General features: G+C 47.7%; 1 protein-coding gene across 1 annotated transcript in view; it reads left to right on the forward strand.

Moving 5' to 3' along the window:
* The first annotated feature begins 11,646 nt into the window (after positions 1–11,646).
* NR3C1 (nuclear receptor subfamily 3 group C member 1) overlaps positions 11,647–25,390 on the forward strand; it is a 62,201-nt gene continuing 48,457 nt past the window's right edge. The window contains exons 1-2 of the mRNA XM_080627111.1: positions 11,647–11,829; positions 13,844–15,032. Coding sequence (XP_080483237.1) covers positions 13,858–15,032 — 1,175 coding nt within the window. The 5' untranslated portion in view covers positions 11,647–11,829; positions 13,844–13,857. The remainder of the gene's footprint in view (positions 11,830–13,843; positions 15,033–25,390) is intronic.

The following is a 25,390-nucleotide window of genomic DNA, read 5'->3' on the forward strand; positions in this document are numbered from 1 at the left end:
AGTAGTTAATAAGGGATTCTGCTTGTTGAGCAAGTCCTTTTGAAGGGCTTTAAGCCAATGCTCAAGCTGCTGCATCACCAGGTACCAACTGGGGAAGCTGTATCCTGTCTTTGGTCTCTGTTTCCACTTCTGTTGAAGAGCTGCACTGCTCAGCAAGCACTGCTGTCTGTCTGAAACACACAGAGCAGTACTTTAAAAGCACACAGAATAAAGCATCTAAAGCATGTGACAGGAATACAGAAAACATGACAGCATTAGTGGATAAAGACTCCATTGACCAGGGAGTTCAGGCATGATTCATAAATGCAGAACATGAAAGAACATATTTAATCAGTCTGTTATTACATATTAATCACCTTTCTGTGGCATGTACGCCCAGGAGGAATAAAAGGTCTCTGAGCAGAGTGAGTCTATTTCTTCTAAGGGATCAGAACCGACAGACAGACATGAGCTGGGGAAGGGGATCGGGTTTGCTCTCTCTCATTAGATTTTCTCAAATGGTATTTGTCAAAAAAATACCCACTACGTAAAAAGCCTTTTTGCTTAAGACCTTGTGAGAGTTAAGAGTAAAGGCAGAATGGAAAATGGATGTTGTGATTTGAGCAAGAGGAAGGACAAAGGTGTAATCACCTTGAGTTTGGAGGGACTGCAGTAGCCTGGTTCTTCAGAACTGGGTTGAAAACTGGGGGTTTACATCTTCTTTTATTGGCACTCAGTCTTCCCTAACACGATTTCTTGGTGCTTCAGTAACCCACCTAGCGAGTGCCTGGTTATCTGCTTCCTAATAAATAGCAAGAAACAAGGCAAACTTCTATTACTAGCACACGCCACACGTAGCTCACAAAAGTGCTGCTGTTCTGGGTACTAATGTCATGTTAAAGCAATGCTGGGAGAGCTGAGGGATGACACCTAATAATACATGTTGGATTCCACCTTGGGATATGGCACCGTGCAGGTCGCAGATGCTCCCCAGCCCTTTCAGAGCAGGGGCAGATCGAATGCTCAACCACCACTGTAAACACAGCAAACTCACCCTGGGACTCGCATGGCTCATTCCAGGTGATTAGATCTGCATTATTCACAATGGAACGTGTAGCCTTCAGAGCACTACATGGATTTATAGCCGGGATATTAAATGCATGGCCTTCTGTCTTGAAACTGAAGGTGCAATGACACCCAGCACCTGGAAGTGAATGTTAAACTAATTCTGAGCAGGACATGGTGGTGCTTTCAATTCTGAAGGAAGCTTGCCACAGCAGATGCTAAAATGCCGGTCCAGAAGCCTCTGCCAATGAAAAAAATAAGTTAAAGTGAGATGTTTTTACACAGAGTTGTGTAGTTGGTGTGTGTTACATATGCACCCCAATAAAGAAATTAACTGCATTACCTTTGGTCTTTTGGTGACCCTTTTGGATGATCACAAGTGGCTCTATAGCCAGTGAATTGCACAGCCCTAATTGTTTGCCATATCCTTTGTAAATTATCCCTTTAGCACATATATTATGCTGTGAGCTAATTTTAGCAGTCTTATAAATACTCATTCCCATTGACAGCCAGCCCTTAAAGCGAACCAGTCCTTTTATTTAAGCAAGGCTCTTAGGAGTATTGGCTCCAGATTGATCTTTCATCCTTGTCTTGGTGGGAAAGGTCCTGGGTGCCATCCTGCACAGGGGCTTCCACACCTGCAGCTTAACCCTTCTTCATACCCACAGGGAAACCTGGGTTTTGTGAAACTCACATAACATAATGAGAGAAGTACCATCACTTTTCACCTTGTAAATGGGAAAAAGCTGTAAAGTGTTAATATTTAACAGAAAAGCTATAAGCACACTAGCCAAATTATTTCCACTGAACTCCCTCCCCCTCTCTATAGCCTTGGTCACATAATCAGGGATGAAAATCATTATCTCTTTCATTCACATCTGTTATTAATATTTTTGGAACCTCCTTTAAATCTGAGTGGAACTTCTCATCTACACCAAACAAATTGTGAACTCAAGGCTAAAATGCATCAGGTTAGCTTGGTAATTCACACAATATTTTCATTTTCTCTTCCTAATTGAATTTGTACATTGATTTGTGTTACTGTTCTCCTGACCAGTTATTATTAACTGGGTATAAAATGCCAAGGGTATGCAGTGAAGACACTGACAGCAAATCGCTTTTCTGGGTAATACAGCCCATCATTCCTGGCCCAGGCAATGCCATGCATCTCCTCCAGCTCCTCCTCAACACTCAGCTCTAATAGGGCCATTTCCTTATGACTTACAGGGAGTGTTATCCGGAATGTTAACTCCCGAGGACTGGCCTGTAGGAGTGTCATGACTTTGGAGGGAACATCCCCCCTGGCTGGTGGCAATACAGGTAAAAAGATGAGGTGATTTAATACATTCACTTCCCCTCCTCGTGAGCATCCCCAAAGGTTCCCATCGCCTCGGGACCACCAGAGCAGCACAGAGCAGCTGCAGCAGCCGCACGGGACCGCGCTGGGCTTGGCAGTGCTGCCGTTTCCTCTTGTCAGCTATGTAGAAAGGTCTCTCAATACCAACTGCTGCTGGTCCCTGCTGGGGATCCCGATGCCTTCCTTTGCAGACCAGTGTGCTCCAGAGAACCCACTGTGGGAGCTGGGCTGGCACTGGGTGTCCCCAGACGGGGCACAGCCGGGTGGGTGTCACACCATGGGGTTTAGAGGGAGGACAGAATTCACCCATTGAGTTTCACTTTCGCTCTGGGTGCCGGGGGCAGACGCGTTCAGATGCAGGATTTGTGGAAATACCTTAATAAAGCCACCAAAATGTCAGGTGTGGGGTCATGGAGTGTTCTACGGAGGGTGTCCCGTGGAGCAGAGGCACAGCCATGGCAGAGATGCCCCAAGCCTGCTCTGAGCCAGGCAGATGGCAGCAGCGATGGCATTTGCTGTCATCCGGCCTCTGATTTTCCTGTCTTTTTATCTCAGCTCTTTGAGGGCTAGAGGCAGAACAGCGTTTTGGCAAGGAGACTCTGCTGTAATGCCTTTTTTTTTCCCTTTTGCAATCATTTCAAGTCTTGTGCCTTGTTATGCAGTAATGGAAGAAGTCAAATACTGACCTTTTGTATAGGCACAAAAGAGCCTTTTGGGGCAATGTATTAACCTCTGATGATTCCTGTAGTTTCTACAGAAGGCTGTACAGTTACAGTGCATAATCTGCTCTTTCCTTCCTCTTTGATGGTGACTGAAGGTTATTCTAAATTACTGTTTAGTGGTTTATTAATACATATTTCTCTAGTCTCTACATTCTGTGGATCACAAAGAGCTTCACAGTTATAAGCTCAGAAGTACATCCCCTCCATGCACCGAGCACTGATGGGAAGCGCCTGGGGCCTCACAGCTTGGCATGAGAGGCGTTCGCAATAACTCATAGCGAGGAATAAGCCTCAACTTCTCTTCATCTGTGGAAAGCCCCATAAATCATCCCAGGTGCAGGACTTCTGGATCATGTAACTGCTCCTGCAGTGACAGCCTGGGTGTGCCTGGCTCTCACCTGCACAGTAACAGGCAGTTTCACACCGTACCCGCAAAACCAGGGAAAACTCGTTTTGTAGAACATGCTGGTTTAGAAAGGTTTGTGCTGATGCAGGAGAGCCAAGGTCTCCGCTCTGAAAGTGCCTCTAACCCCATTAACCTCGCTAACAGTCTCCCATGGAAGCTTGTACATGCAGGAGTTTCAATCCTGGACGTGAGTCTGTGCTAGGGCAAAACAGGCCATTCTTTCTCATCAGCCAGGAGCTGAGAATTGCTGTCACTTGTCTGCAGGGTAAGGCAGGCTTCTGTTCATGTCAGCATGAATCTGGTGATTTCCTCGAAGCTGCTCCAGCATCATACAGACTGACGCTCCACACAGAGAGCAGGGCCCGTCATCTGTCCTTGCTGCTGCTATGATAAAAGGTCAGATTTGTTCCTCTGCTTTCTATTTCTCGCTCCTTCAAGACAGTGCTCATGTCAGATGAATTGAGCTGTCCAGGGAAAGTGAGGAGATTCTTTAAAGGGTCAAAGAGTGGTTAAAATATGGTAGGAAGAAACAGATCATTTTATAGCTAAAGGAGGTTATTAGTGGAGTCCCACAGGGATGTGTGCCATTCCAAATACGCATCAATGACTTGGAAAAGGGGAGGAGGTGGCAGGAAGTGACAAAGTTGGCTGCTGGAAATAAAGTATTCAAGGTAACAGAGACAAAATCAAACTGTAAAGAGCTGCAGAAGCATCTCATGTGCTGAGTGACGAGGTGATAAAGCACCAGGCTGGAATTACTGCCAATAAATTAAAATACACACAAGGAAAAGCAAAACGTGCCCAGAAAAATATATGAATGAGTGCAATGGCAAGCTGTAAATTAGGTATGACCACCAAGGAAAGAGTTACTGGGGATACGGAGTTCTGTGGAAACCAGTGCTGGCTGTCAGAAAAGTCAACTGGAATGCTCGGAATTACGAGGGAAGGAAGAGAGAACACCATTGTGTTACCCGTCTGTCTATTGTGTGCACTTCTGGTCACCCATCTCGGCAAGTATATTCCAGAACTAAAAAAGGTGTGGAAAAGATCAAGGAACATAATTAAGGCAAAGCAATAGCTGCTGAGAGTCTGAAGAGGGAAGCCCCAGAGGAGGAAAGGGCTGCCAGTGGGGGGTCTACAAGGCACAGACAGATCTAGCAGGAGGATGGGAACAATTATCAGCTCTTTCTAATGGACAAACAAGAGTCAGTGGCATAAAATCATCATTTGCAGCTTACAGCAAACAAAAGGAAGCATTTTTTTTCACCCAGTGTTTAATTAAACTGTGGAACTTTGTGCTGCAAGATGTAGGAGATGCCCAAGGGTAAGACATTCTAGCAAGAAGTTGGAGAAAGCAAGCTCCATCACTGATTACTACCTGGCAATGCAGAAACTCTCAGGTGGCCAAATAAGCCCCCCTGCTACATGGCTTTGTGTTACCCAGATATTTAGGTTGTCTTTTATTATCTTACTGCTAAATATGAGACAACAGGATTTGCTTTGAATTTGTCGTTCTTTTCAACACTGCAGTTTCAGTACCAGTTTCTGTGATGTCAGAGTGATGCCAAGTATAACCTTACCCAGGAAAGACCTTCTGACGTCTCCAGGTTTTTTATTAGATCTCCTATCTAGAATCACAGAAGCCTGTTTAAAACTGAGGTCCTTTAAAAGTTATATTCATGCAAATACTGTAACAATAAAACACAGTAAGAAAGATGGAACACAGAGCATAAGAATAATTGTCTACAAACACTTCTTCTGTAAGAACTTAAAAGATTTGGACCTTGCATCAATTTATCTGTGTTTTCTTGTCTCAAGGAAAAGCAGTTAAGTTTTCATGTCCCATCTCCTGACTTACCTCCCTCTGAATTCATCCATTTCAAGTGTGTGATTATTCAAGAAGAGATCTAAAACTCCTTTCTTCATATGAAGCACCCACTGCAACTTGGAGAATTCTTCCCTTTGGTTCCTGGGTTTGGCTCAGACTCTAAATTAGGGCCCATCCACAGATGTGGCAGAGTTTGGAATTATGTTTTCAGTTTAAAGAGGTATCTTATCTCCTGCAGTAAAGACAGATGGTTTAAAGGTAAATGACATTTCACAAGACACATTTTTAGTGGTAAAAATCCCTCTTTTGCTTATACCCTTCTTATGTATATTACTCATGAGTCTGACCTTAAAACTTGCCCAGTGTCACATCCTGAATGTCTTTTCATTAGTGAGCCCTATTGCTAACAAGCCTTCAGTTTATGGAACGTGATCTGAAATCACTGACATGGGAAAGCACGACTTGCCTTAACAAACTAACACTGCCAGGGATGGGGCAGTCACCGCTTCTCTGGGCACCCTGTGCCAGCGCCTCAGCACCCGCACAGGGAAGAACTTCTTCCTTGTATCCCACCTAAATCTCCTCTCTGTTAGCTTAAAGCCATTTGCTTGTGAATGCCACATAGCCCAGACTGTATTAGAATCTGTCACTGGCTACTGATTTTTATTAGGCATTGTGTTGCAGGAAAAAATACTGGTGGAATCAAAGGTGGTTCTTTTCTTGCAGGCATCCTGTCATTAGCCAGTTTTCTTCATAGAGGGGTTTTGATGCATAAACCAAAAGTTTCCTCTTCCTTGCATGTTGTTGCCAGATGTTTCTGGAAAACTTTAAAACAACAAAGTTATTTGTGTGCACTTCCATGTGACTTCACCCCAATGCCTGCCTCAAAGTGCTCCTCCTCCATGAACCCAATTAACTCTCCCCCCATTTCTGAACAGCGCATTTCCACCGCTGCATTTTGGAATTCCAGCTGTTCCATATGGATCACTGTCCTGGCATTCAGAAGAGCTCAACTGCACCGTCACCTCCTCAGATTAATTTCCAGTTGCAGTTGTGATCTCTTTTTCACACAAAACAGCTGTGGAAGAAAGCAGCCCTCAATGTTTTGTCAATATAGACCCAGAGATGGGCGGATTCAGTGCTCCCCATTGTTCTTATGGCTTCAATAAACACCAAGGACCAAGCTCTCCGCTGATGGAATTGGAAAGCGCTGATATCACATTATGCCAGAAAGATTTAACTCCATGTGGGGCTGTACCAATTGGATACAGGCTTTACGTTTTTCCAGTCTATGATGAAGCTTAGAGACGTGTTTTATTCTGCATGTGCCATGAGCTCTATTTCACTATGTTGTTACACACAGAGTTTGGCATGGTGGAAGAACTACAACAGTGGTTCCTATAGAAAGTGAAGCATCTGATGGGAAATCAAATCACAAAACACACCACAACAGATGAAGGACTAGCACAGGAAGTAAAAACAGGAAAAAATACAAAGGAAATAGAAAAAAGACATAGAGTTATTAACCTCAAGGGGATGAAGGCGGCCGTGGCGCAGACCTCTGTGCCTCAATCTATGACCTAATAAAGTTAATAACAAAAGCGTACTTAGATTGAGTTTGGACCGAGGAGTCCCCTCTGACAAATAAACTTGCAGTCATGAGGATGCTGCTCGTCAGCTCATCACAGACTGGTAAGGAATTGTGCTCCTCTGCCTGTGAAAACAGCAGCTGGGGAACATTGCTTCTCCATCCTGGCTTAGCTGGAAAACTATTGACAAGCTGCAGTCACTGCCTGAACGGCTTTGCTGCGTATTCAAGAATTAAACAGTTACTTACAAGCTGATAGGAAACAAAACTGACCCCCTTACAAGGCAACCAAGGTCTTAAAAGCTTGGTTTGTGAAGAGCCTTAGGGACCAGGCATGTCACTGCCTTTCTGTAGAGAGACAACAGATTGCAAAGGGAGTTCTTCCTATTAAATTGTAGCTTTACATGAGCTGTCTTGGATGCATAGAATCAGTGTTTCATAGGAAAAGGTGAAGCAGCTCTTATTTCTGGAAGTACTTCCAAGTAGGCTTAAGGACTTCATGATTTGTTATGTGTGGCCTCCTTATAGTACTTATTCCAAAAGAGCAAATTCTTTGCTCTGTGTAATTCTGAACAATCATCTTCCAGTTCCCGGTATCTCTGCCACTATTTCTTCAGTAAGATTTTATCTCATGTGAGTGATTCCTGGTCACTGGTGCTACCACGTCCTCAGTTTGACTAAATCCTTTCCATTCCCCATTGTCGTTGATTCTCTGATATGTAGCTCTTGTTCTTCAGCATCTGGGTTTTTGTTTGGGTTTTTTGTCCTTTCGCTTATCTTTATTAATCGCTTCAGATCACAACCATCATTTGTGTCCACTGCAGTACTTTGAGTGAAATACTGGTAAATCAGTCTCCTTGCCAGGGAACTTCTCTGTCCTTTCAAGGTAAAGTAGATCCAATCACTTGAGCCCAACCTCCATTAATTGCTAGCACCATCCCATACACCGATTTCTTGCAGGTTACAAAGAAAGCTGCTCCTATTCTATTTCATGAGCCCACCCCTTCATCTGGAAAAACCTCCATCATTTTTTTTTCCCAGCCTGCTTCTAGCACTAGAACTGATTTAGTGCAGATCCACAGTGGCCCATATACGTTTGCCAACAGGGACCCCTCTGTCTGTTCTGTTCTTACTGGGCCTGTCAGCACTTCGTAACCAAAGGAATTTCCCCACATTGTGAACAAACTCGTGCATGATCATTTACAGTTATTTGTTTCCTTGAGTCTGGAGGGGTTAATTTTTTCCCAGTGTGACTCCAGCCCATTTTTATACCTCGATGCTTCCTGTGGATTACGTTATGTGTGCTCACTTCAAAGTCATCTGTGGCATGAGCTGCTTATCCCCGGGTCCTCTGTGTTGCCTATGCTAACCCCCAGACAGACAGATTTATGGCCGCATCTGGCAGCCACGAGATTCCCTTCGGTGCTTCAGATGTTTCTTCCTGACATTTGGTTTGGAACGTTGTACACCAGTCTCCTCGGTTTCCATGAATTGCCTCATCTCCTCTATGAGGGTCATAATTATATGTAATGATTTAATAATGTTATCCACTTATGTATTTTAATGTCTATATTTAGTGTTTGATAAGGCCGAGGCTCTTTGCAATATTATTACATTGTGGCATAGGGCAGTGCAGTCATTTATATATTGTGTTATCCATCGTATGACAGCTCATACCCCTCCTCCTGTGGTCCACCGAGCCCCAGGGCACTCACCTGACCTGCAATTCCTACTCCCTGAAATTCTCCTTCAAACTTAGGCACAGCCAAAACGTTCACTGTCAATACAATGCGGGAGCTGACACTGCATTTCAGCCCTTCTCTCGACCCTGTGCTTTAAGGGTATTTATTAGTTCCTCTTCAAATTCAAATTCCTCCGCTTGTGGAAATAATTCTTCCCTCTATTGGACAAATAGATTTTATTCTTTACACGGAACATTAACATGTATGCCATTTGTAGACGTTCCGAGGAGAAAAGCCCCTGTATTTGAAGTCTTTAGTTAATTCACTATTCAGCTCCAAAATAGCTTCAGTATTTGTATGATGACTGTATGATGGTGCGTAACTTGTGTACTTAGAAGAGAACTAGCGGAATTTTGGGGAAAACCCCAACCAAACAAGCAGCACACCTCCCCCCCCCCCCCCCCCCAAGCCTTCACCTCTAATTTTCGGGTAAGAATATACAAATTTCATCAAATGACTGTTCTGCACAGGTTGGTGGAGGACAATCAAACAATGCCAACGTTTGTGGAAGGTTGCCTTAAGATTTGCATCAAATGGAAGCCAAAGCCATAGAAGCTGTTACCCCATCCAACCCCATTACCTCTGTTGACAACCACACATTCTGAGGTTGCAGAAGAATTTGCTTCATGTTTTTCTTCTGGGGACGAGCGCGGTGCCTGCAGCAGGAGAGGAGCCGCTGGGCTCTTCTCTGGGCAGGGATGAGGTGAGCCTCCTGAGCAGAACAAGGTATATAGAGATGGGACGTCTATTAACAGAGGTTTTTGATGGCACGTTGTCACAACACTGCACTCCTAAACTCCAGAAACACCTTTGTTTCCATCAGACCATAGGCATTCAGGTATTTTAAATGTGCATACAAAACAAACCAGGTTGAACTCAAGAAACAGAAAACTCATACTCAGTCATTTAAATGTTTTGAACACTGTTTATGTTCCAAGAAGCTGTCAATGCCAGTTGTTTAATAAATGCATAGGTTTTTAGGCAACAAAATTATCAGCAGCATAACGCAAGCCGCAGACTTTCAGCCCATCAACCTCATCACCTTCTGAACACTTAGTTGAACACGAACAAAACTCACAGGTCTTTGACAGCCTAACTTATTTCATGCATCTTTATCAACTAGCAAAGATGGGGATTATTTAACTCGGACCACCATCACATAACGCATTTCAAGCTGTTACGCACAGGGTAGCACGTTACTATTGTAAAATGTTAGCCAAAGCATGCCAGCTTGCCAAGACTTTCCATTACATTTATTTTTACAAGGCAGGAGTGCCCTGGGGAACGTTTCTGCTCGCAGGAGAACAAAGGGAGGTGGTACGCTGCGGCTGCTCAGTCAACAGGACAGTGCGCTTGAGGAGGAGAGAAAGATTTCTCCAAAGCCAGGGGAGTGGCACACAGCGATTCCCCCGTCACTGCCGCGCGTGATCCTGCAGGCTCAGTGCCTCTGCTCCCAGTAATACTTGTACCTAAACGGAGTGAGTATCAGTGTTCTTTTCCCAGCTTTATAAACCAGAAGCTGAAAGCGTGATGTTCTTCACCTGCTCAATTCAATACATTTCAAAGGGAACGGATCTCAGAGGCAGAATTCATAGACTCATCCCAGAATCCCAGCCTGGTTTGTGTTGAAGGGACCTTAAAGCTCACCCAGCTCCAATCCCTGCCACGGGCAGGGACCCCTTCCACTGGAGCAGCTTGCTCCAAGCCCCTGTGTCCAACCTGGCCTTGAACACTGCCAGGGATGGGGCAGCCACAGCTTCTCTGGGCACCCTGTGCCAGCACCTCAGCACCTTCACAGGGAAGAGCTTCTGCCTAAGGTTTCTCCAGAGTGCAGGAGGAGAATTCCCTCCCTGGACCTGCTGCTCACACTCTGGGGATGCAGCCCAGCACATGGGGGGGTGAGTTCTGGGCTGCAAGAACACACTGCCGGCTCATGTTGAGCTGCTCTTAACCCAACATCCCCAAGTTCTGCTCCTCAGGGCTTCTCTCCATCCATTCTCCTTCCAGTCTGTAGCTGTGCTTGGGATTGTCTCGAATCAGGGGCAGGACCTCGCACTCGGCCTTGCTGAACTTCGTGTGTTCAACAAGTGCTTCCAGTGTGTGCCAGAGAACAAACGCCCTCCCACCCCCGCGATGTCTCTCCTCGTTCCCTCTGCTAGCTTAAGGGGTCATTTTTCCTTCTTTCCCCGGTTTTGTACCCAATCACCCACCGCGGTTACACCCGCCCCAGAGCCGCCCAGCGACCTCCGAGGTGGCTTCCCCGCGGCTCCTCGCCTTCTCCCGACGAGCGGAGCCGCTCGACCCTTCCCCGCTGCCGGGGGGGCACGGTGGGAGCGGCCGCTCCTCGCTGCCGCCCGTGGCGCCGCGTCCCCGCTCGGCAGGGAGTTGGGGAAGTGAAAGAGGAAAGCAGCGGAGCGGCCCCGCGGCTTCCCCGGGAGCCACCGGGGAAGGGGCGAGCCCCGCCGGGCAGCGCCGCGCCGGCTGCAGTTGCCCGCCGCAGCCAACAGGTTGCACCGTTCCCCCTCGGTCGGGCGCGGCGGGCGCTGCCCCACGGTGCCGAGCAAGGGGCGGCAGCGCCGGCGGGCTGCGCTGTGCCGCGCGGAGCGAGCCCGGCTCCGCCGTGCCTCGCCGACCCGTGCGGAGCGAGCGGGCGCGCTGCCGCGGCCGCCCCCCACTGTGCCGCCGGTCTCCACTCCCTCTCCACGTCGGGGAGGCGGGCGGAGGGGAGGGAAGGAGGAGGGAGAGGAGGAGGGGGAGGAGGCGGCCGCCGCCGTCCTCCATTTTGTGGCGGGGGCAGAGCACCGCGGAGCGCGGCGCTGCCCGGCGGAGAGACGGGGCGGGAGGGCGCGGGGGGGCAGGCAGGAGGCGGGGGAGCGAAGTCCGCGGGGGCAATTAGCGCTAATTAACGGAGGGGGCGCCGCGGCGGTGGCGTCGGGCGGGGCGGGGACTAGGTCAGGGTCTCTGGCTGGCGGCAGCAGGAGGAGGAGCGGCGGCAGCAGCGGGGGGAGTGGGGCTTGCCCGCCGCGGCGGCCCCCGGAGGGGCGGCTGTTGACTTCCTCCCGCCCGCGCCCCTTCCAGCCCCCGCCGCGGGCGCGATGGCAGTTGGCGGCTGAAGGAGCCCCAGCGCCCTCCCCCGGACGAGGTAAGGGCGGCGGGGGGCTGCGGGGGTCCCGCGGGGGCAGGGGCTGCGGCTTCGCCCCCGGGAAGTTCCCGGGAGGGGGGAAGCGGCGGCTCCCCCTCAGGAATGCCCCGAGCGCGGGGGGACAGGGACCGAGGAGCCGTCTGCCCCCGGGAGGGTCCCGGTGGAACGGGACGGGAGGGGCACGGCGGTGCCTCCCCCCGACGTGGGTGCCCCCGGCGGCGGCGATGGGAAGCGGGACCCCCCCGGTCCGGGCCGGGGTGTGTGCGGGGTGTTGGGGCCGGGCAGGGGGGAGCCCCAGCGCCGCTCGCTGCCGTGGCTGGGCTGGTTTTGCAGAAGTGGGTGTGCCGGGAGGCGGCTCAACAGGTCCCGACACATTTCGCTGAAAACTCTACTTTTGCGGGGCAAAATTTACCGAAATTCGGCCGTTTTCGGCGCTCGCCGCTTTTTCCTGCTTCGGGCAGTCTCGCATCTCGTTTTTGACGCGTTCCGTGCACTGGGTGGCTCGCTGCGGATTTTTGGCGCGGGGGGAATTGTCAAATGGAATAACGACATCTTCCCCCGTTCATGTCGAGAAAAGAAAAACCCAAAAGAGGGCAGAACGGGGGGCAGGCAGTTTAATTTTTTCCCCACTGGCTGCCGTGGTGTCCACCTTAAATGGCCCAGCGATACTTCAGTGCCGGTTGTGATCCATGGGGTCCCGGGGGCTCCCTGTCCCTGCCGTCTGCGGTGGTCCCAGCCGGGGACAAGGGGCCGGGGGTTGGGCAGGGGGGTGCTGAAGGCCCAAGGAGGGGTTTGCCCTGAGCTGCGCCCGCTCGGGACGTTCCTGCTGAGCGCGCTGGGGCCACCTTAAATTTCTTCACACGTGGGGAGTTTTTGTTGATCTCGGCCCGCTTTAGCGCACAGAAATAGCTCCGCTGCTCGCAGCCCGGGCAAGATGGGCGGCGGGACCGGCGAGCAGGACCGCGACCGGCTTGTGAGCGCCGTGGGTTTAACGGGAGGATGGAGCTGGGGCTCGGGGTCCGCCGCCTCCCGCGGCCGCTGCGCGCTCTTGGCTGGGCACTGCCGGCGTTAGGCCGTAGACAAACACCATAGGAAAGTTTGCCGGAGGGTTTACAGTTACCCGCTAAATATTTGTGCTCTGTGCCGAAAATAAACGTAGGAAATTCGGACAGATGAAGCTTAGGTTTGTTGTCGGTGTGAAGATGTGTTCGGTGAATAGCCCTGAGCTGTTAAAGTGCTTGGAGCTAATAAAAATCCTACTTTATTTTTAGTGAGCTTTTATTTATAGATTGGGGATGTATTTAAGGAATTGGGTGGCGTTTATTTCAAGATTCACGAGTTGTATTTTAAGCTGAACCTATGCGAAGATAGGAAATGGTGTGTTCTGGGGCGGAGGGGTCGGGTGGCTCCTGGTCAATAACAGACCGGTTGGATTTGGGCTGCTGGGAGGTGCAGTGTTGGAGAGTCAGCTCCGGAGCTTCGGTACCTGCTGTGGGTGATGCATTGGAACCTGCAGGGAGAGGGGGAGACTGGCTTGGGAAAGCTGGTGAATGTCCTTCTCCCCAGCCCTGCTCAGGATGTAATTAAATACCAGGGGAAGTTACTGTGCAAAAACTGTAAATTGGGCACTTGAACAATTCTTGTGCTTCCTTCCTCACTCTGATGCGTGACAGAGCCAGTGAGTGTGCTCAGAGAGATGTTGTAGGCTGTGGGCTGATGGCGAGGTGCATGCAGGCAGGCTCTGCTCCATCTGGGCTCAGCAAAGCTTGAAGAATCCAACTTCCTTGTTACCAGTCAGAAATAAACATAAAATGAGCCTGACACAAACAAAGCCCCCAGAGCAGGGGGTTTGGGAAGCATGAGGCACGTGTTGGCTCATAGCTCGCTTTGCTGTGCTCTTGTTGTCAGAGCAGCTAAACCAGGTTTGCCAGGCTAATCGTTGAGACTGGTGTTTTTAAGCTGTTATTAAGATGTCCTTGCTGTGCTAACTTTGAATGCTTCTCATCTTTTATAGCTAATGTTAAAGTAATGGATTCCAAAGAATTGCTTAACTCATCGGATCAAGGCGAAGCAAGGAAAAATGCGCTCATCAGTACCAAAGGAGGGATCGTGATGGACTTTCGTCCACCCTTCAGGGGTGGAGCTACTGTACAAGCCCCTGTGTCTACATCTCCTCTCCCCACGTCTTCTCAGTCAGATTCCAGCCAGCAACCTGCTTTGGCTGACTTCTCGAAAGGGTTAGCAAACAATGTGCCTCCGCCAGACCTTTCCAAGGCAGTGTCGCTCTCGATGGGACTGTACATGGGTGAAACTGATGCGAAAGTGATGGGAAACGACCTCGGATTTTCGCAGCAGGGCCAAATCGGCATCTCTTCTGGAGAAACGGACTTCAGGCTCCTGGAAGAAAGTATTGCGAGCTTGAACAAGTCCTCGAGCCTGGCAGAGGACACCAAGGGAGCAATATCCTCTGAGGTGCCGCTCGAGCCGGAGTTCCCAGGCATGGCTGGCCGCAACGCCCCTTTAGAGTCAGGAACTGCAGTGCAAAGCCAGGTTGGCTCGAACGGTGGCAACTTGAAGTTATTCTCTGAAGACCAAAGCACCCTGGATATTCTCCAGGATTTAGAATTGCCACCAGTGTCGCCTGGCAAAGAGCCCAATGGGAGCCCGTGGAGGCTCGACCCATTGCTCGATGACGGCGGCCTGCTCTCCCCTGTATCTGCAGATGATGCGTTCCTCCTGGAAGGAAGCCTGGGCGAAGACTGCAAGCCTCCTATTTTATCTGACACTAAACCTAAAATTAATGACCGTGGTGACCTTTTACCCAGTTCCAAAATGCCAATGCCTCAAGTGAAAACGGAAAAGGAAGACTTCATTGAACTCTGTACTCCTGGCATAAAGCAAGAAAACATGGGCCCAATTTACTGTCAGGCAAACTTCTCTGGGTCGAGTCTGCTGGGTACTAAAGTCTCTGCCATATCCATCCACGGCGTCAGTACCTCTGGGGGGCAAATGTATCACTATGATTTAAACACCGCATCGCTCTCGCAGCAGCAGGATCAGAAACCAATTTTTAATATCATTCCATCTCTTCCTGCCGGGTCAGAAAATTGGAATAGGTGCCAGGGATCAGGAGACGAGACGTTGGCTCCTTTGGGAACGCTCAACCTTTCTGGCAGACCTGCTTTCTCTAATGGCTATTCAAGGTAATTAGTTTTTGTTGCCCTTTATTAAAATACTCCGAGTGTGTGGAGCACAGCTGCGTGCAGGCTGGGGGCTCGTTGCTTGGTTTTCCTTTCCAAGTCGATTATCCCTCTTTCGTTTGTCTCGTATGGCTGGTCAGACATCACCGGGGTCTGTCCGCTCCATAGCGCGATGGCAGCTTTAAGCCAGTATTCAACTATTGGTCTTAAGGGGCAGAAGAGAGGAGGGGAGCTGGTGTGCTTTAGAAAAGAAAGAAAGAAAAACTCCAGGTTACAACTTGGAGGGAAAATTGAGGACGTGGTGGAAGGGCCCATACATGAGGCAGTATAGAAGGAAGTATTTCTGTGTATACAAAAGCGGCTTCATTCCCAAGGATTAGAGGATCAATCACTGTGGGGTTTTTTTCCTTTCTTGTGTTACTTAAATGTTGTGCACAAAAATAACTTGGTTGCTGGGTAAATTTCTAGAATTGCATTTAAGCTGAACTCGAGTTTTAGCTTTGCTTCGTATTGCAGTTACCTTACATGGACAAGAAGATTCCCAGTAGGAAATACTCAGCGGTTTGTTTAATAACTGCATTTAAAGAGATAAGAATATTTGCAGTGAGATTTTAAGCATACCTGGAATTTAACTCTTCATAGAGCTGCAGGAGGGTTTGCTCAGGGGGGACTTGGTGAGAGCAGGGTGTTTAGGGGAGCTGGTTAGTGCATCTTTCAAGTGACTTTGGAGTAGGGTTTTCTGCAGGTAATTCAGTGGTTCATAGTCAAGTAAAGTCCTTTTCCTCTGCCCCTCAGCAGTTAGGGAGGTGGTGGCAGCTTCATTGCTTCGTAGCTGTGTACATGTCCTCTCACAGCTGTGTACAGGTCCTTGTCTCAGTAATAACACCCGGTTGTATGTTTCCCTTGCCTGTTCTTTGTGTAAGATACGCTTGCACCAGCGCAGAGCTTGGTCTCGGTGATGGAAGAGGTTTTTGCTGGGTTTCTGCCCACTCTTAGTTAGAAAATGGCTCTTGAGGTCTATGTGCATGGAAGCAGTAAGTGTAGGCTTCCAATGAAGGGCCTGGTTTAGCTTTCTGGGTTTTCCTGCCCCACTGGTGGATTGATCCCTGGAGTGTCCTGGGGCTCCCCAGGCGGTGCGTGCTCCATTTTCCCACGGCTGGAATGAGGGGTGTGGGGAGTTCTTTGTTTCGGGAAGACAACTTTCAACTTGTATTCTAGATCTCTTTCATCGTTTTTGTCATGAATATGTGTTGGGGTTTTCCTGTGAAGTGTTTGAAGCAACTTGTAGGGAATCCAGACAGAAAATGGGAATTTGTGGATAAATCCTCCTTTGGTGTGTGAATATCGAACATGCCTTGTCATTGAGTTTTACAGAGTAGAACTCCTCTGTACTAACACTTTACACGATCAGTCCAACTTCCGTATTGTTTCTTGCTTGCTTCATGGGGGTTTTTTATTCTGCTCCCTGCATCTTTAGTGGCAATCACTATAAGGTCTGTATCAAAGCAAGGGAAACTGTTTCTGGGTTTGGGAGATGAATTGCAGTGACTGAACAAGCCAATTCCTTGTAGATAATGGGAACGTCACTTTTGAGAACACTTCTGTAAAGTTCATGCGTTGTTTTTGTCTTACAGGACTGTGTGGGTAGAACCAAGCGTGTTCATGGGTGAATGGGTTACGCGGGTGTTTGCCTGGCTTTTGGGGAATGCCATAACCTCTGGGGTTTGTATAGTGGGTTTCTGGTCATGTTGTGATGAAAAACCCACCCAAGCACCTACATCTGGTGCTGGAGCGGGGAGGGCACCAGTGGTGGATGTTACTGTTGTGTCACGCAGCAGCTCTGAGGAGGTGCTGAGGGTGTCAGGGCTGAGCAGAGAGTGGGCAGGAGGGGGCTGTAGGTTGGTAGGATGGGGCTGGCAGATGCCCTTGGCAGAGCGAGTGCCTGTGGTAGGCACAGGAGCATCGTCAGCATCTGCCTGCACCAGGGGCAGGGTCCACAGCGCTGTGCTGCCAGTGGTGACATTGGTGCTTCTTGCAAGGTCATCTGGGATTTTACTGCTTTAGTTTGCTTTACAATAATGGATTATCTTTTTCTTAATCTAAGGAGCATGTAAAGAATTTGGGGGTGGCTGCTAGTTGAGTTCTGCATAAAAATTCATTCTTTCTAGCTTCTGTGGAAGCTGTTCTTACTGCCCAAGGATTTTTACACCCTAAAACCACAAAGTCCAGTTCTAAAACCAACATGGTTTGAGTCTACCTTTTTATTTCCCTCCCCCATAAAAGGGAAGCACCCCCATCTTCTTTGTGAGAGGTTTGAGGTACTGATGGGCTCTGGCCTGGAGGCAGGAATTCTCTTTCTTCCTGAACCTTGTCAGCAAAATTTGGTCTAAACCCAAGGAGTTTGAGGGGGTATTGTGGATTTGTTTGTTTATCTTGCAGAAGACTCAACAAAATTGGCCTTTGGCTTAGAAACCAAGGGAGGACTCTCCTGCTGGATTTTGGGGACTGCTTTTTGTGCACTGCTGTTAGGTACTAATTGTGCAAGCAGAGGCTGGGATTTTGGGAATTCAGAATGGCTACATTTCAATTTCCAATAGGAAATCATGTTGATAGAAGTATTTGACTTTTCATAACATATTAATGACCCACTACACACGTGGGGAGAAGAGCTGCAGTTTGGTGTTCAGGTAGTGTTTAATCCAAGTGTTTTAGTGGACAGCATGCGACGCCTCTTTCTAGTCTGGAATTGATGTCATGCAATGTTTTGAGTGATTTTTCTGGTAAGGATCTCACCACATGTGCTCTTTAATGAGACAAGTAATAATCAGGACTGAGAACACTAATGTGTTTTTCTGTGAGCAGGAGGAGGTGTTGGAAACTTAAGCAGAATCCAAACCTTGGAAATCGGTTGACGTGAACGAATCAGTGCTAGTCAATAGGCTGCTGCCTGTATCTGCAGCTGCTGAAGAGCCTGCCAGTGCTTGTGCTCATGTGCTGCAGCTCAGTGTTGCAGCAGCTGATGCTCACCATCTTCTTGAGCAGCAGCGGGACAGCTTCATTCTGCAGTGGCTTTGAAGAGCTCCCCCATCTGAGCGAGGGAGCTGCTGATGGATCACAATGGAGCAAACTAAGGAAAAGGTGGAATAGGATAAGAGGGAGGAAAAAGCAGGCACGTGGAGATATTTGCCTTGGATTTTCTTTATTAGAAGTGAGATGGCATCTGGAAGAGGAGTAAAGCAGGCTGAAAGCCCGTTGGTAAATGCCTCACTGGAGAACTATGGGGTTCGAGGGTGTCTGTGTCTGATGGGATGTTATTTGTGATTTACTGACAAAGGCCAGTGAAAAATGTTAAATTTCAAGGAAATGGTTTTAGCAACACACACTCAGCGGGCTCCTGCGTGGTATATACATTAAATCCAGCTCGGCTTCTTCATTCCTCCGACTTCCTGGAGATGTGGCTTGTTGTGGGGGGAGTGAAGGGTGAGGAGAGCCAGCACAGCGACGCAGGGGTTTCTGTGCGCTCTTTCTCTCAGCCTACAGCCAGAGTTTACAAAGCTGGGCCCCACTGGCAGTGTTACGGCTTCTCCTGTTACATTTGAAATCGTTCCTAGCGCTTAAGCTTGTGGGGGATGAGGATCATTAAGGAAGTTTAAGAAAGGGCAAGAGCTGAGGGAAGTCCTGAAGGAGGAGGAGAATCTGGAAGGTGGTAGAAGCTCTGCTGGTTGGTTGCAGTCCAAAGCCTTCCTCCCAGGAGAAGTTACCTTTGTGCCGTCGCTGTAGTGGGGATCTTCCTTGGGCTCAGGCGTTTTACTAGAAGGAAGGGGAAAGCAGTGATTGTTTGCTAGAAATGGTAAAGGTCAGTTGTCCGTTTGTCTTACCGCATTGTTTCAGCTTGGATTCCGGCCAGGGCCGGTGGCTTGTCGCGGTTGGACACAGTGCTTTAAATGCTGCCTGACTCAGCAATAAGTGATGTACGGTACACAGGGAAAGATGTCTTTTTTAGTAATTGCATTTTGATATAAAAACCAGACTTATTTGCAGTGCTTGGGGTTTCAGGAGTCGCTGTTGTGATTTGTCAGCTTAATGTAATACTGTACTTGGGTTTGGAGTCTTGGAAATGCATGACAAAACATCTAATTGCTTTGGCAGAAAGGGATGAATTTGGAATATCCTGCAGAAGGTGCTGTAAGGCACTGTGAAAAGGTAGCTAGGTGAATAGGAGGTCATGGAAGGTGGGATCTGCTTTTCCGAGTTCTGGCTGCTCATTCAGCTAGCTGATAGCTGAGAAGGTTTTTATAAGTCCAGCCCAAATTGTTAACTCCTGCTAATTTATTTCCCCCTGCAATGATCTCTATTTTAAGCCTAGCTCTAGCTTTGAAAGCACCAGCTGGTTTTTGTTGCCCATTGCATTTTTTGGTCCATCTTAAATAATGGTTGGACCCCACTGTACTCTTCAGCTGCCAGTGAAAGCAAAACTGGCGCTGAACCAGCCCTTCTCACAGATCTTTTCATATATGTGAAATATATGTGTTGCACAACTCCTACATCATGTATTTGTGGGGATAAAGATGACTTCCATACAGTGAGAGAAAATTGTCTTGGAGATGCAAATGTCCCTTCTTTGACTATTACTGCTCATTCTGGAAATGAACAAGTGGTATCTGTGCTACGTGCATATGGAACTGCAAACTGGAATTATTACTATATTTAAAAGGTTACCAAGTCCTAGAATCATGGAATGGTTTGTGTTGAAGGCACCTTGAAGCTCACCCAGTTCCAACCCTCTGCCATGGGAGAGACACCTTCCACTAGAGCAGATTGCTCCAAGCCCCGTCCAACCTGGTCTCGAAGTCCTTCTCTATTCCCAGGTCTCCTTTTATCACCACCACCTACCAGATGGGCCTTTGGGGGCTTCCTGTATTGTATTTATTCATTTTTTAAGTGTAACTTGCCTAAGGTCAAGTAGTGAAAAATGACAGAGGAGGAACGTGGCACTGCTGTCTTGGATGTGATGCTTGTACCAAAGTCGTACTGTTTACACGGTGTAAAATCAGAGCTGTTCTCTCTTATTCCATACTTGATTCAGTATCTCTGTCCATGAGCATTGCTCACCATTCTTGAGATAAGTAACATATCAATGTAATCCTGTTCTCAATGCAAGTAACAATCAATGGGAGAAGCTTTGTAGAGCTGCAGTTCCGATTATCTTGGTTTTGTGAGCTAAAATAGCTGTCGCCTGTCACCTCTGGCACACAGAGAGGAACTATAAAATGCGTTCATAGAATGAGCAAATTTCAACTGTTCTTAGAAGCACAGAAACAGTGTGTGTGCAACAAGGTAGTTTCTGGGAAGTCTGAGCTGTGCAGCACAGTGTGCCGCAGACCCCGGGAGCCTGTTGTGTTAAGCTCCCTTTGGTTTTATAGTCTTTGTCTCCCAGAGTCTGGCAGTGTACACAAGTTGTAATCTTATTTACTGAAGTATTAGTGCGCTGCATTGTTGCCTACACAGATTATTCATGTTCTCATCACAGCGGGTTTCTGACCAATTCACCATAGTATGATACCCACTTATAATACAGCCTCTGCTTAAATAACCAAAACCCTCGCAGACCAGGAGTTAATCCTGTTCTCAGTGCTGGGCTCTGGAAATACTGGGCAGATGCTGTCAGTGGATGGCCTCATCCCCATGGGATAGACATGAACCAATACAGCTGGAACAGATGACACACACACACAAAAAGAAACAAATATTTTCAGCTCATTGTCTTGGCACTGACTGTACATCAACTGCCTTCAAGTATCTGTGGGAAAAAACCAGCAGTGCACAAACTGCATTTGCTTTACCCATGTGTGAGGGCAGAGAACCTGGGACTGTGGCTTTGCTGGTCACCTGCAGAGGCATCAGATCATGGGGCGTGCTCCAGCCCTTGGGTTGGGACAGACTTAATTACAAGGGGCCTGGCGCACTGTGGACGTGCGGCTCCTGCTGCTCTCTTGTGGGAGGACAGGAGGGTGCGGGTTGTCCCCCGTGTATAACAAGTCCAGCATCTTGAATGACATCAGGTACTGGAGGGGTGAATAATTGCGCTCCCAGAAGTGGTGTGTTGGGTTGGGAAAATGATTTAGTGCAATTACTCTGCTTCTCCTGGAGGTTTTTCTTCTTACCTCATCTGCACTACAAAGAAGGTGCAGTGTTGAGCACATGCCTCCTGCGTCCTTACCAGGCTCGCCTTATGCCAGCCTCTGCCGTGATGTTTCCTGCCAGGTATCTGGCTGAAATGATGTCTCCCGATATCCAAGGTATGCACTGTAATGCTTGAAATACAACCATATGTACTGTGACAAAAGACATCCTTCCACCCTGTGGCCTGCACCGCTGGGTTTATCTTGTGGCTGCTTCCCGTGTCCCCACGATGCGTGCTGGCAGGAGCACAAGGTGGAACCGCAGCTTCACAAGCCCTTGCGCGGGGCAAGGCGATGCTGGCCAGCACCTGGGGCTCCGTGTTGTAACGCAGGTGATGCCAGTTGTTCTGGCTGCTCTTGTGTGAGGCTTCAGTTCAGATTCCAGGACACGGTGTTACTTACCCAGGATATCATGTAGAGATTTATAATAATGGTTCCTTAAATCAATAATCACTACAATTGTGTGGATTTCTGGAGGAAATTCTGCTCTTCAGAAATCATCTTGACATCTTCTGTGGAGTACATTTCTGTACCCGCCAACTGCATTCTTAATATAGTCTGTATCAACTGGTTATCATTAAAACCCCAAGTTCCATCTGTACCTGTGGAGCTCACAGCCCGTGTTGAGTCCTCCTAGAAAACTGCAGCTCTGATGCACTTTGAACCAACAACCAGCTGCTAATACTTTGTTGCATATTGTTATACACGGCTTCCGCTTTCTGATGAAATACCTCAATTTCTTGAGATCACAAAGGCAAAACTGCTGATGGGGAAGGATTTCAAAATAATAATAATGTCTGTCTTGAATTCAGCTCCCTGCTACTGTAACCGAGTTAAGAAACCGAGTTCCATTTTAGATTTTACAGTAATGCATTCCTCATGCTATGTGTAATAGGTCTGTACAGATCCTGTGTGTCAGGAAACAGCTGGAGATCATGATCATATTTATGCATCACGGTCACACAAGATTTAATATGAAACTGCTGAGCAGCAGGGCACAACTTACTCTTCTGTTGCTTTATTCACATACCTCATATTTCTGGTTGCTTTCGTTTGCATAACTGAGTGTTAAGGGAGCAGATACTGCTCAGGATGCTGGTGTTCTTTCAAAAAAGAAATTGGGTCACAAATGAGTCGTTTGCCTCAAAATAGTGCCCAGGAAGCTCTGACAACTGGCTGCACTGTGCCAATAATGGAGTATCAACCATGGGTATAGTTTATACGGATAAGCAAATAATGGCAGTGATTTTATAGCTTTGTGGGTTGGTGTTCGTTTTTGTTTGTTCTGGTTTTATTTTGGAGGATCACAGATTATCGGACTCTCCAGAAAGTCCAGAAGAAAACTGGGGGAGGTCCTGTAATAGTGGAAGGTGTCCCTGCCCATGGCAGGGGATGGGAACTGGATGAGCTTTAAGAACCCTTCCAACCCAAACCAGTCTGGGATTCTGAGAGTTGCCTTTACCTAAATGATCTATGGTGGGCTTCTGGCTACCTTGGACACTTGGGTCTTGCCTTGTGTTAGGAACTGGGGGGGGTGGTGTTCTGGTGGGTTTTCTGTCTGTTCCTGCCTCTGGCTATCTGAATTCCTGCTTCTGGAAGCAGCATGATAGAATCACACATGTCCCTGGAGCGGAGGGTCCAGTGTCCGTGACAGGAGAGAGCAGCTGATGGGGTTTATTTTTGTTGTCATTGCTTGGAGAACCTGCTCGCCTGGTCTGTGTCTGTGTGGTCATACGTGGTGATGTAGGAACAGGCTCTGCTATGACTCCCTGCGGCAGAGGAGCTGGGGTGGTGTGGCACTGGGTGTCAGCAGTCTGGGGGAGCCTGTGTCTGTGCTGCTCTCCTGAGCTGGGTTTGACTTCTTAGAATCCATTCCCAGACACTCTTAAGAGAGGAGGATGTGTGGAATGGCTTGGAAGGGGGTTGGGTGTCAAATCGATGCCTTGTCAGGAAAGGATTGTGTGATGTCTCCTATCACTTCAAAATGGGGGTGTGTGAATACAGGCATAATGTGGTATCTTAAATAAAACGTATGGATTTTCTGTAGCTTTTCATTTGATCAGATGATGTAAATTGGTATCGATACATTTTAAATCAACACATCTGCTCCATAGGCACATTATGTATCACTGTATACCCATGTACTTTTTCCTCTTGCCTATTTTTGTTCCTTTCCCATGACTCTGTGATTCTTTCTGAGAGTTTTCCATTACCATTCTGAAACAATAACTTACTGAAGCCATCAGCTAAAGGTTTCTAATGAATCAGTGTTGAAAACGTGCATGTGCTGCGTTCACGCATGGGGATTTGTTAGGCAGGAATGCAGTCCATGCATGTTAACTCAGCAGACACTACAGTTCCGTGTCCTAGTTTCAGTGTGCACATTACCTGGCTGTTTTCTTCTCTCTCATTTTTTCTCGTGAGTTGCTTGTTCATATAATGGTTGAACCCTTATTTCAGTGTGCTGTTTTCATGTGTGTATTTCAGTGGTCCCCTCTGTTAGATCTTAGAGAACAGCTCTGGTGAGGCTGAGGGGTTGCACCGCTTTTTCTTCTTTAATTTCTGTAAGAGAAATGCCTGTGTTTGCTTTTAGCTCAGTAGGATTTGGTCTTAGGAATATGCTAAATGTTGTATTGAAGAGATACTTGCTGTGAAAAGAGTGGTTTTAAACGGAATAAAATCTGAAGGAAGAGTGAAAGGTCAAAAGTTGCACTTTCCTGAAAACAGAGGGGTTTGTTTTCACTGCCTTGCTCGGATTTCCAAACAAACACAGAGTAAAACTGATTTGTAAAGAATGACAGTGGGTCTTTCTTGCCTGCTAGTTTTATACATGGTGGAAAGGGGAGACTTATAATGCTTTTTGTCTTATTTGCTTTGACCAAATGATACTGATAAGGCTTACAAGAAAAATGAGCGTTAAATCGTGTGCTTGCTCTCATTTGAATTAGCACAAAGTCTAGAAGAGATCCCACATCACAAATGCAGTCTGCAGTCAGAAGAGCTGCTCTGTTAACACGTATTTCAGAAAGAGCATTTCTCTGACCTGCTCTACTGTTCTACAGCCCTGACCAGGCTTCTCAAAGACCATTTGGCCGCACTGATTTCAGTGGGAAGTAATCTGTATGAAAATCTGAGTGCTGGTCAGCTGGGAAGGCGCTAGGTTTCACTTTCCTATAGCTGTATGAGTTCTGCCCTTCCTGAACATGGGTTTCTGCTCAGCCCCACACATCTGCTGTTTTCTGAACTGACACCTTCATCTCCACCAAAAGCGCTCTGACGAGTTCAGTAGTGAGTTAGCTCCCAGGAGCTGGGGGAGACAAGTCTGTTCAAACCAAGTGCCAGGTTACGTGCAAGTTTTGTGCGTGGTTTAATAAAAATGAAGTTTAATGCTAAAGCTCCTTGTATAAAATGCAAATATTGTACAAATGTGAGTGCTCGGAGCTCTTTATTTTGAGCAGCAGAGCATTCTTTTTTTATTTAAGTGAGCAGTTAATATTAGGATGCCTGCAAGATTACAGTCTTAGTCACACTAGGTATTTGACAGCTACTTTCCAACCAGAGCAACTGGTTTGACAAATGAGCTTGGACCTATTTTATCTCGTTAAAGATTCTTCTTTGAAGCCTCTTTTTAACACGTTAAAGGTTGGAACAGCTGATGCTTTATGAAATAACAATCAGGAGGTTGGCATATTGCTAACAGGGCACTTGTGTTTGTGGCTTGCCCGCTTCCACCTGCACATGAGAGCAGGGTGGCCCAGTGGCCCAGCATGGCACGGCAGGGGAGGACACAGCAGCAGTTTCTATTCCTGCCTGACCCCAGCCTCTGAACCAAGGAAGAGCTTTAAAGGAAATGCACCATTAAGCTCTTTGACTCTTTCCAAGCATTCCTAAGTGCCACCAGCTCTGCCTTCCTGTGCGCAGCGTTTCAAGCGAGCATCCTGAAACTGCCGTCCTGGTTTAAAATGAAGTGAAAATGAAGTTTGAACAGAACACGTCCCTCACAAGGGGAGCCCTTAAACGTCATGGAAATGAACAGCAAAACTGCAGTGCCAGATCTCATCAATGCCACCCGAACACTCAGCAGTCACAGAGGTGTTAATTTCCCAAACTGTTACTGCTGGTGGCACCTGTGTTCTTTTGTCCTGTTCTTTGAGCACAAACTTGGGTTCCTTTTCTGGA

The sequence above is a fragment of the Psittacula echo genome, assembly GCF_963264785.1.
Source record: "Psittacula echo genome assembly, chromosome: 11".
Taxonomy (NCBI): domain Eukaryota; kingdom Metazoa; phylum Chordata; class Aves; order Psittaciformes; family Psittacidae; genus Psittacula; species Psittacula echo.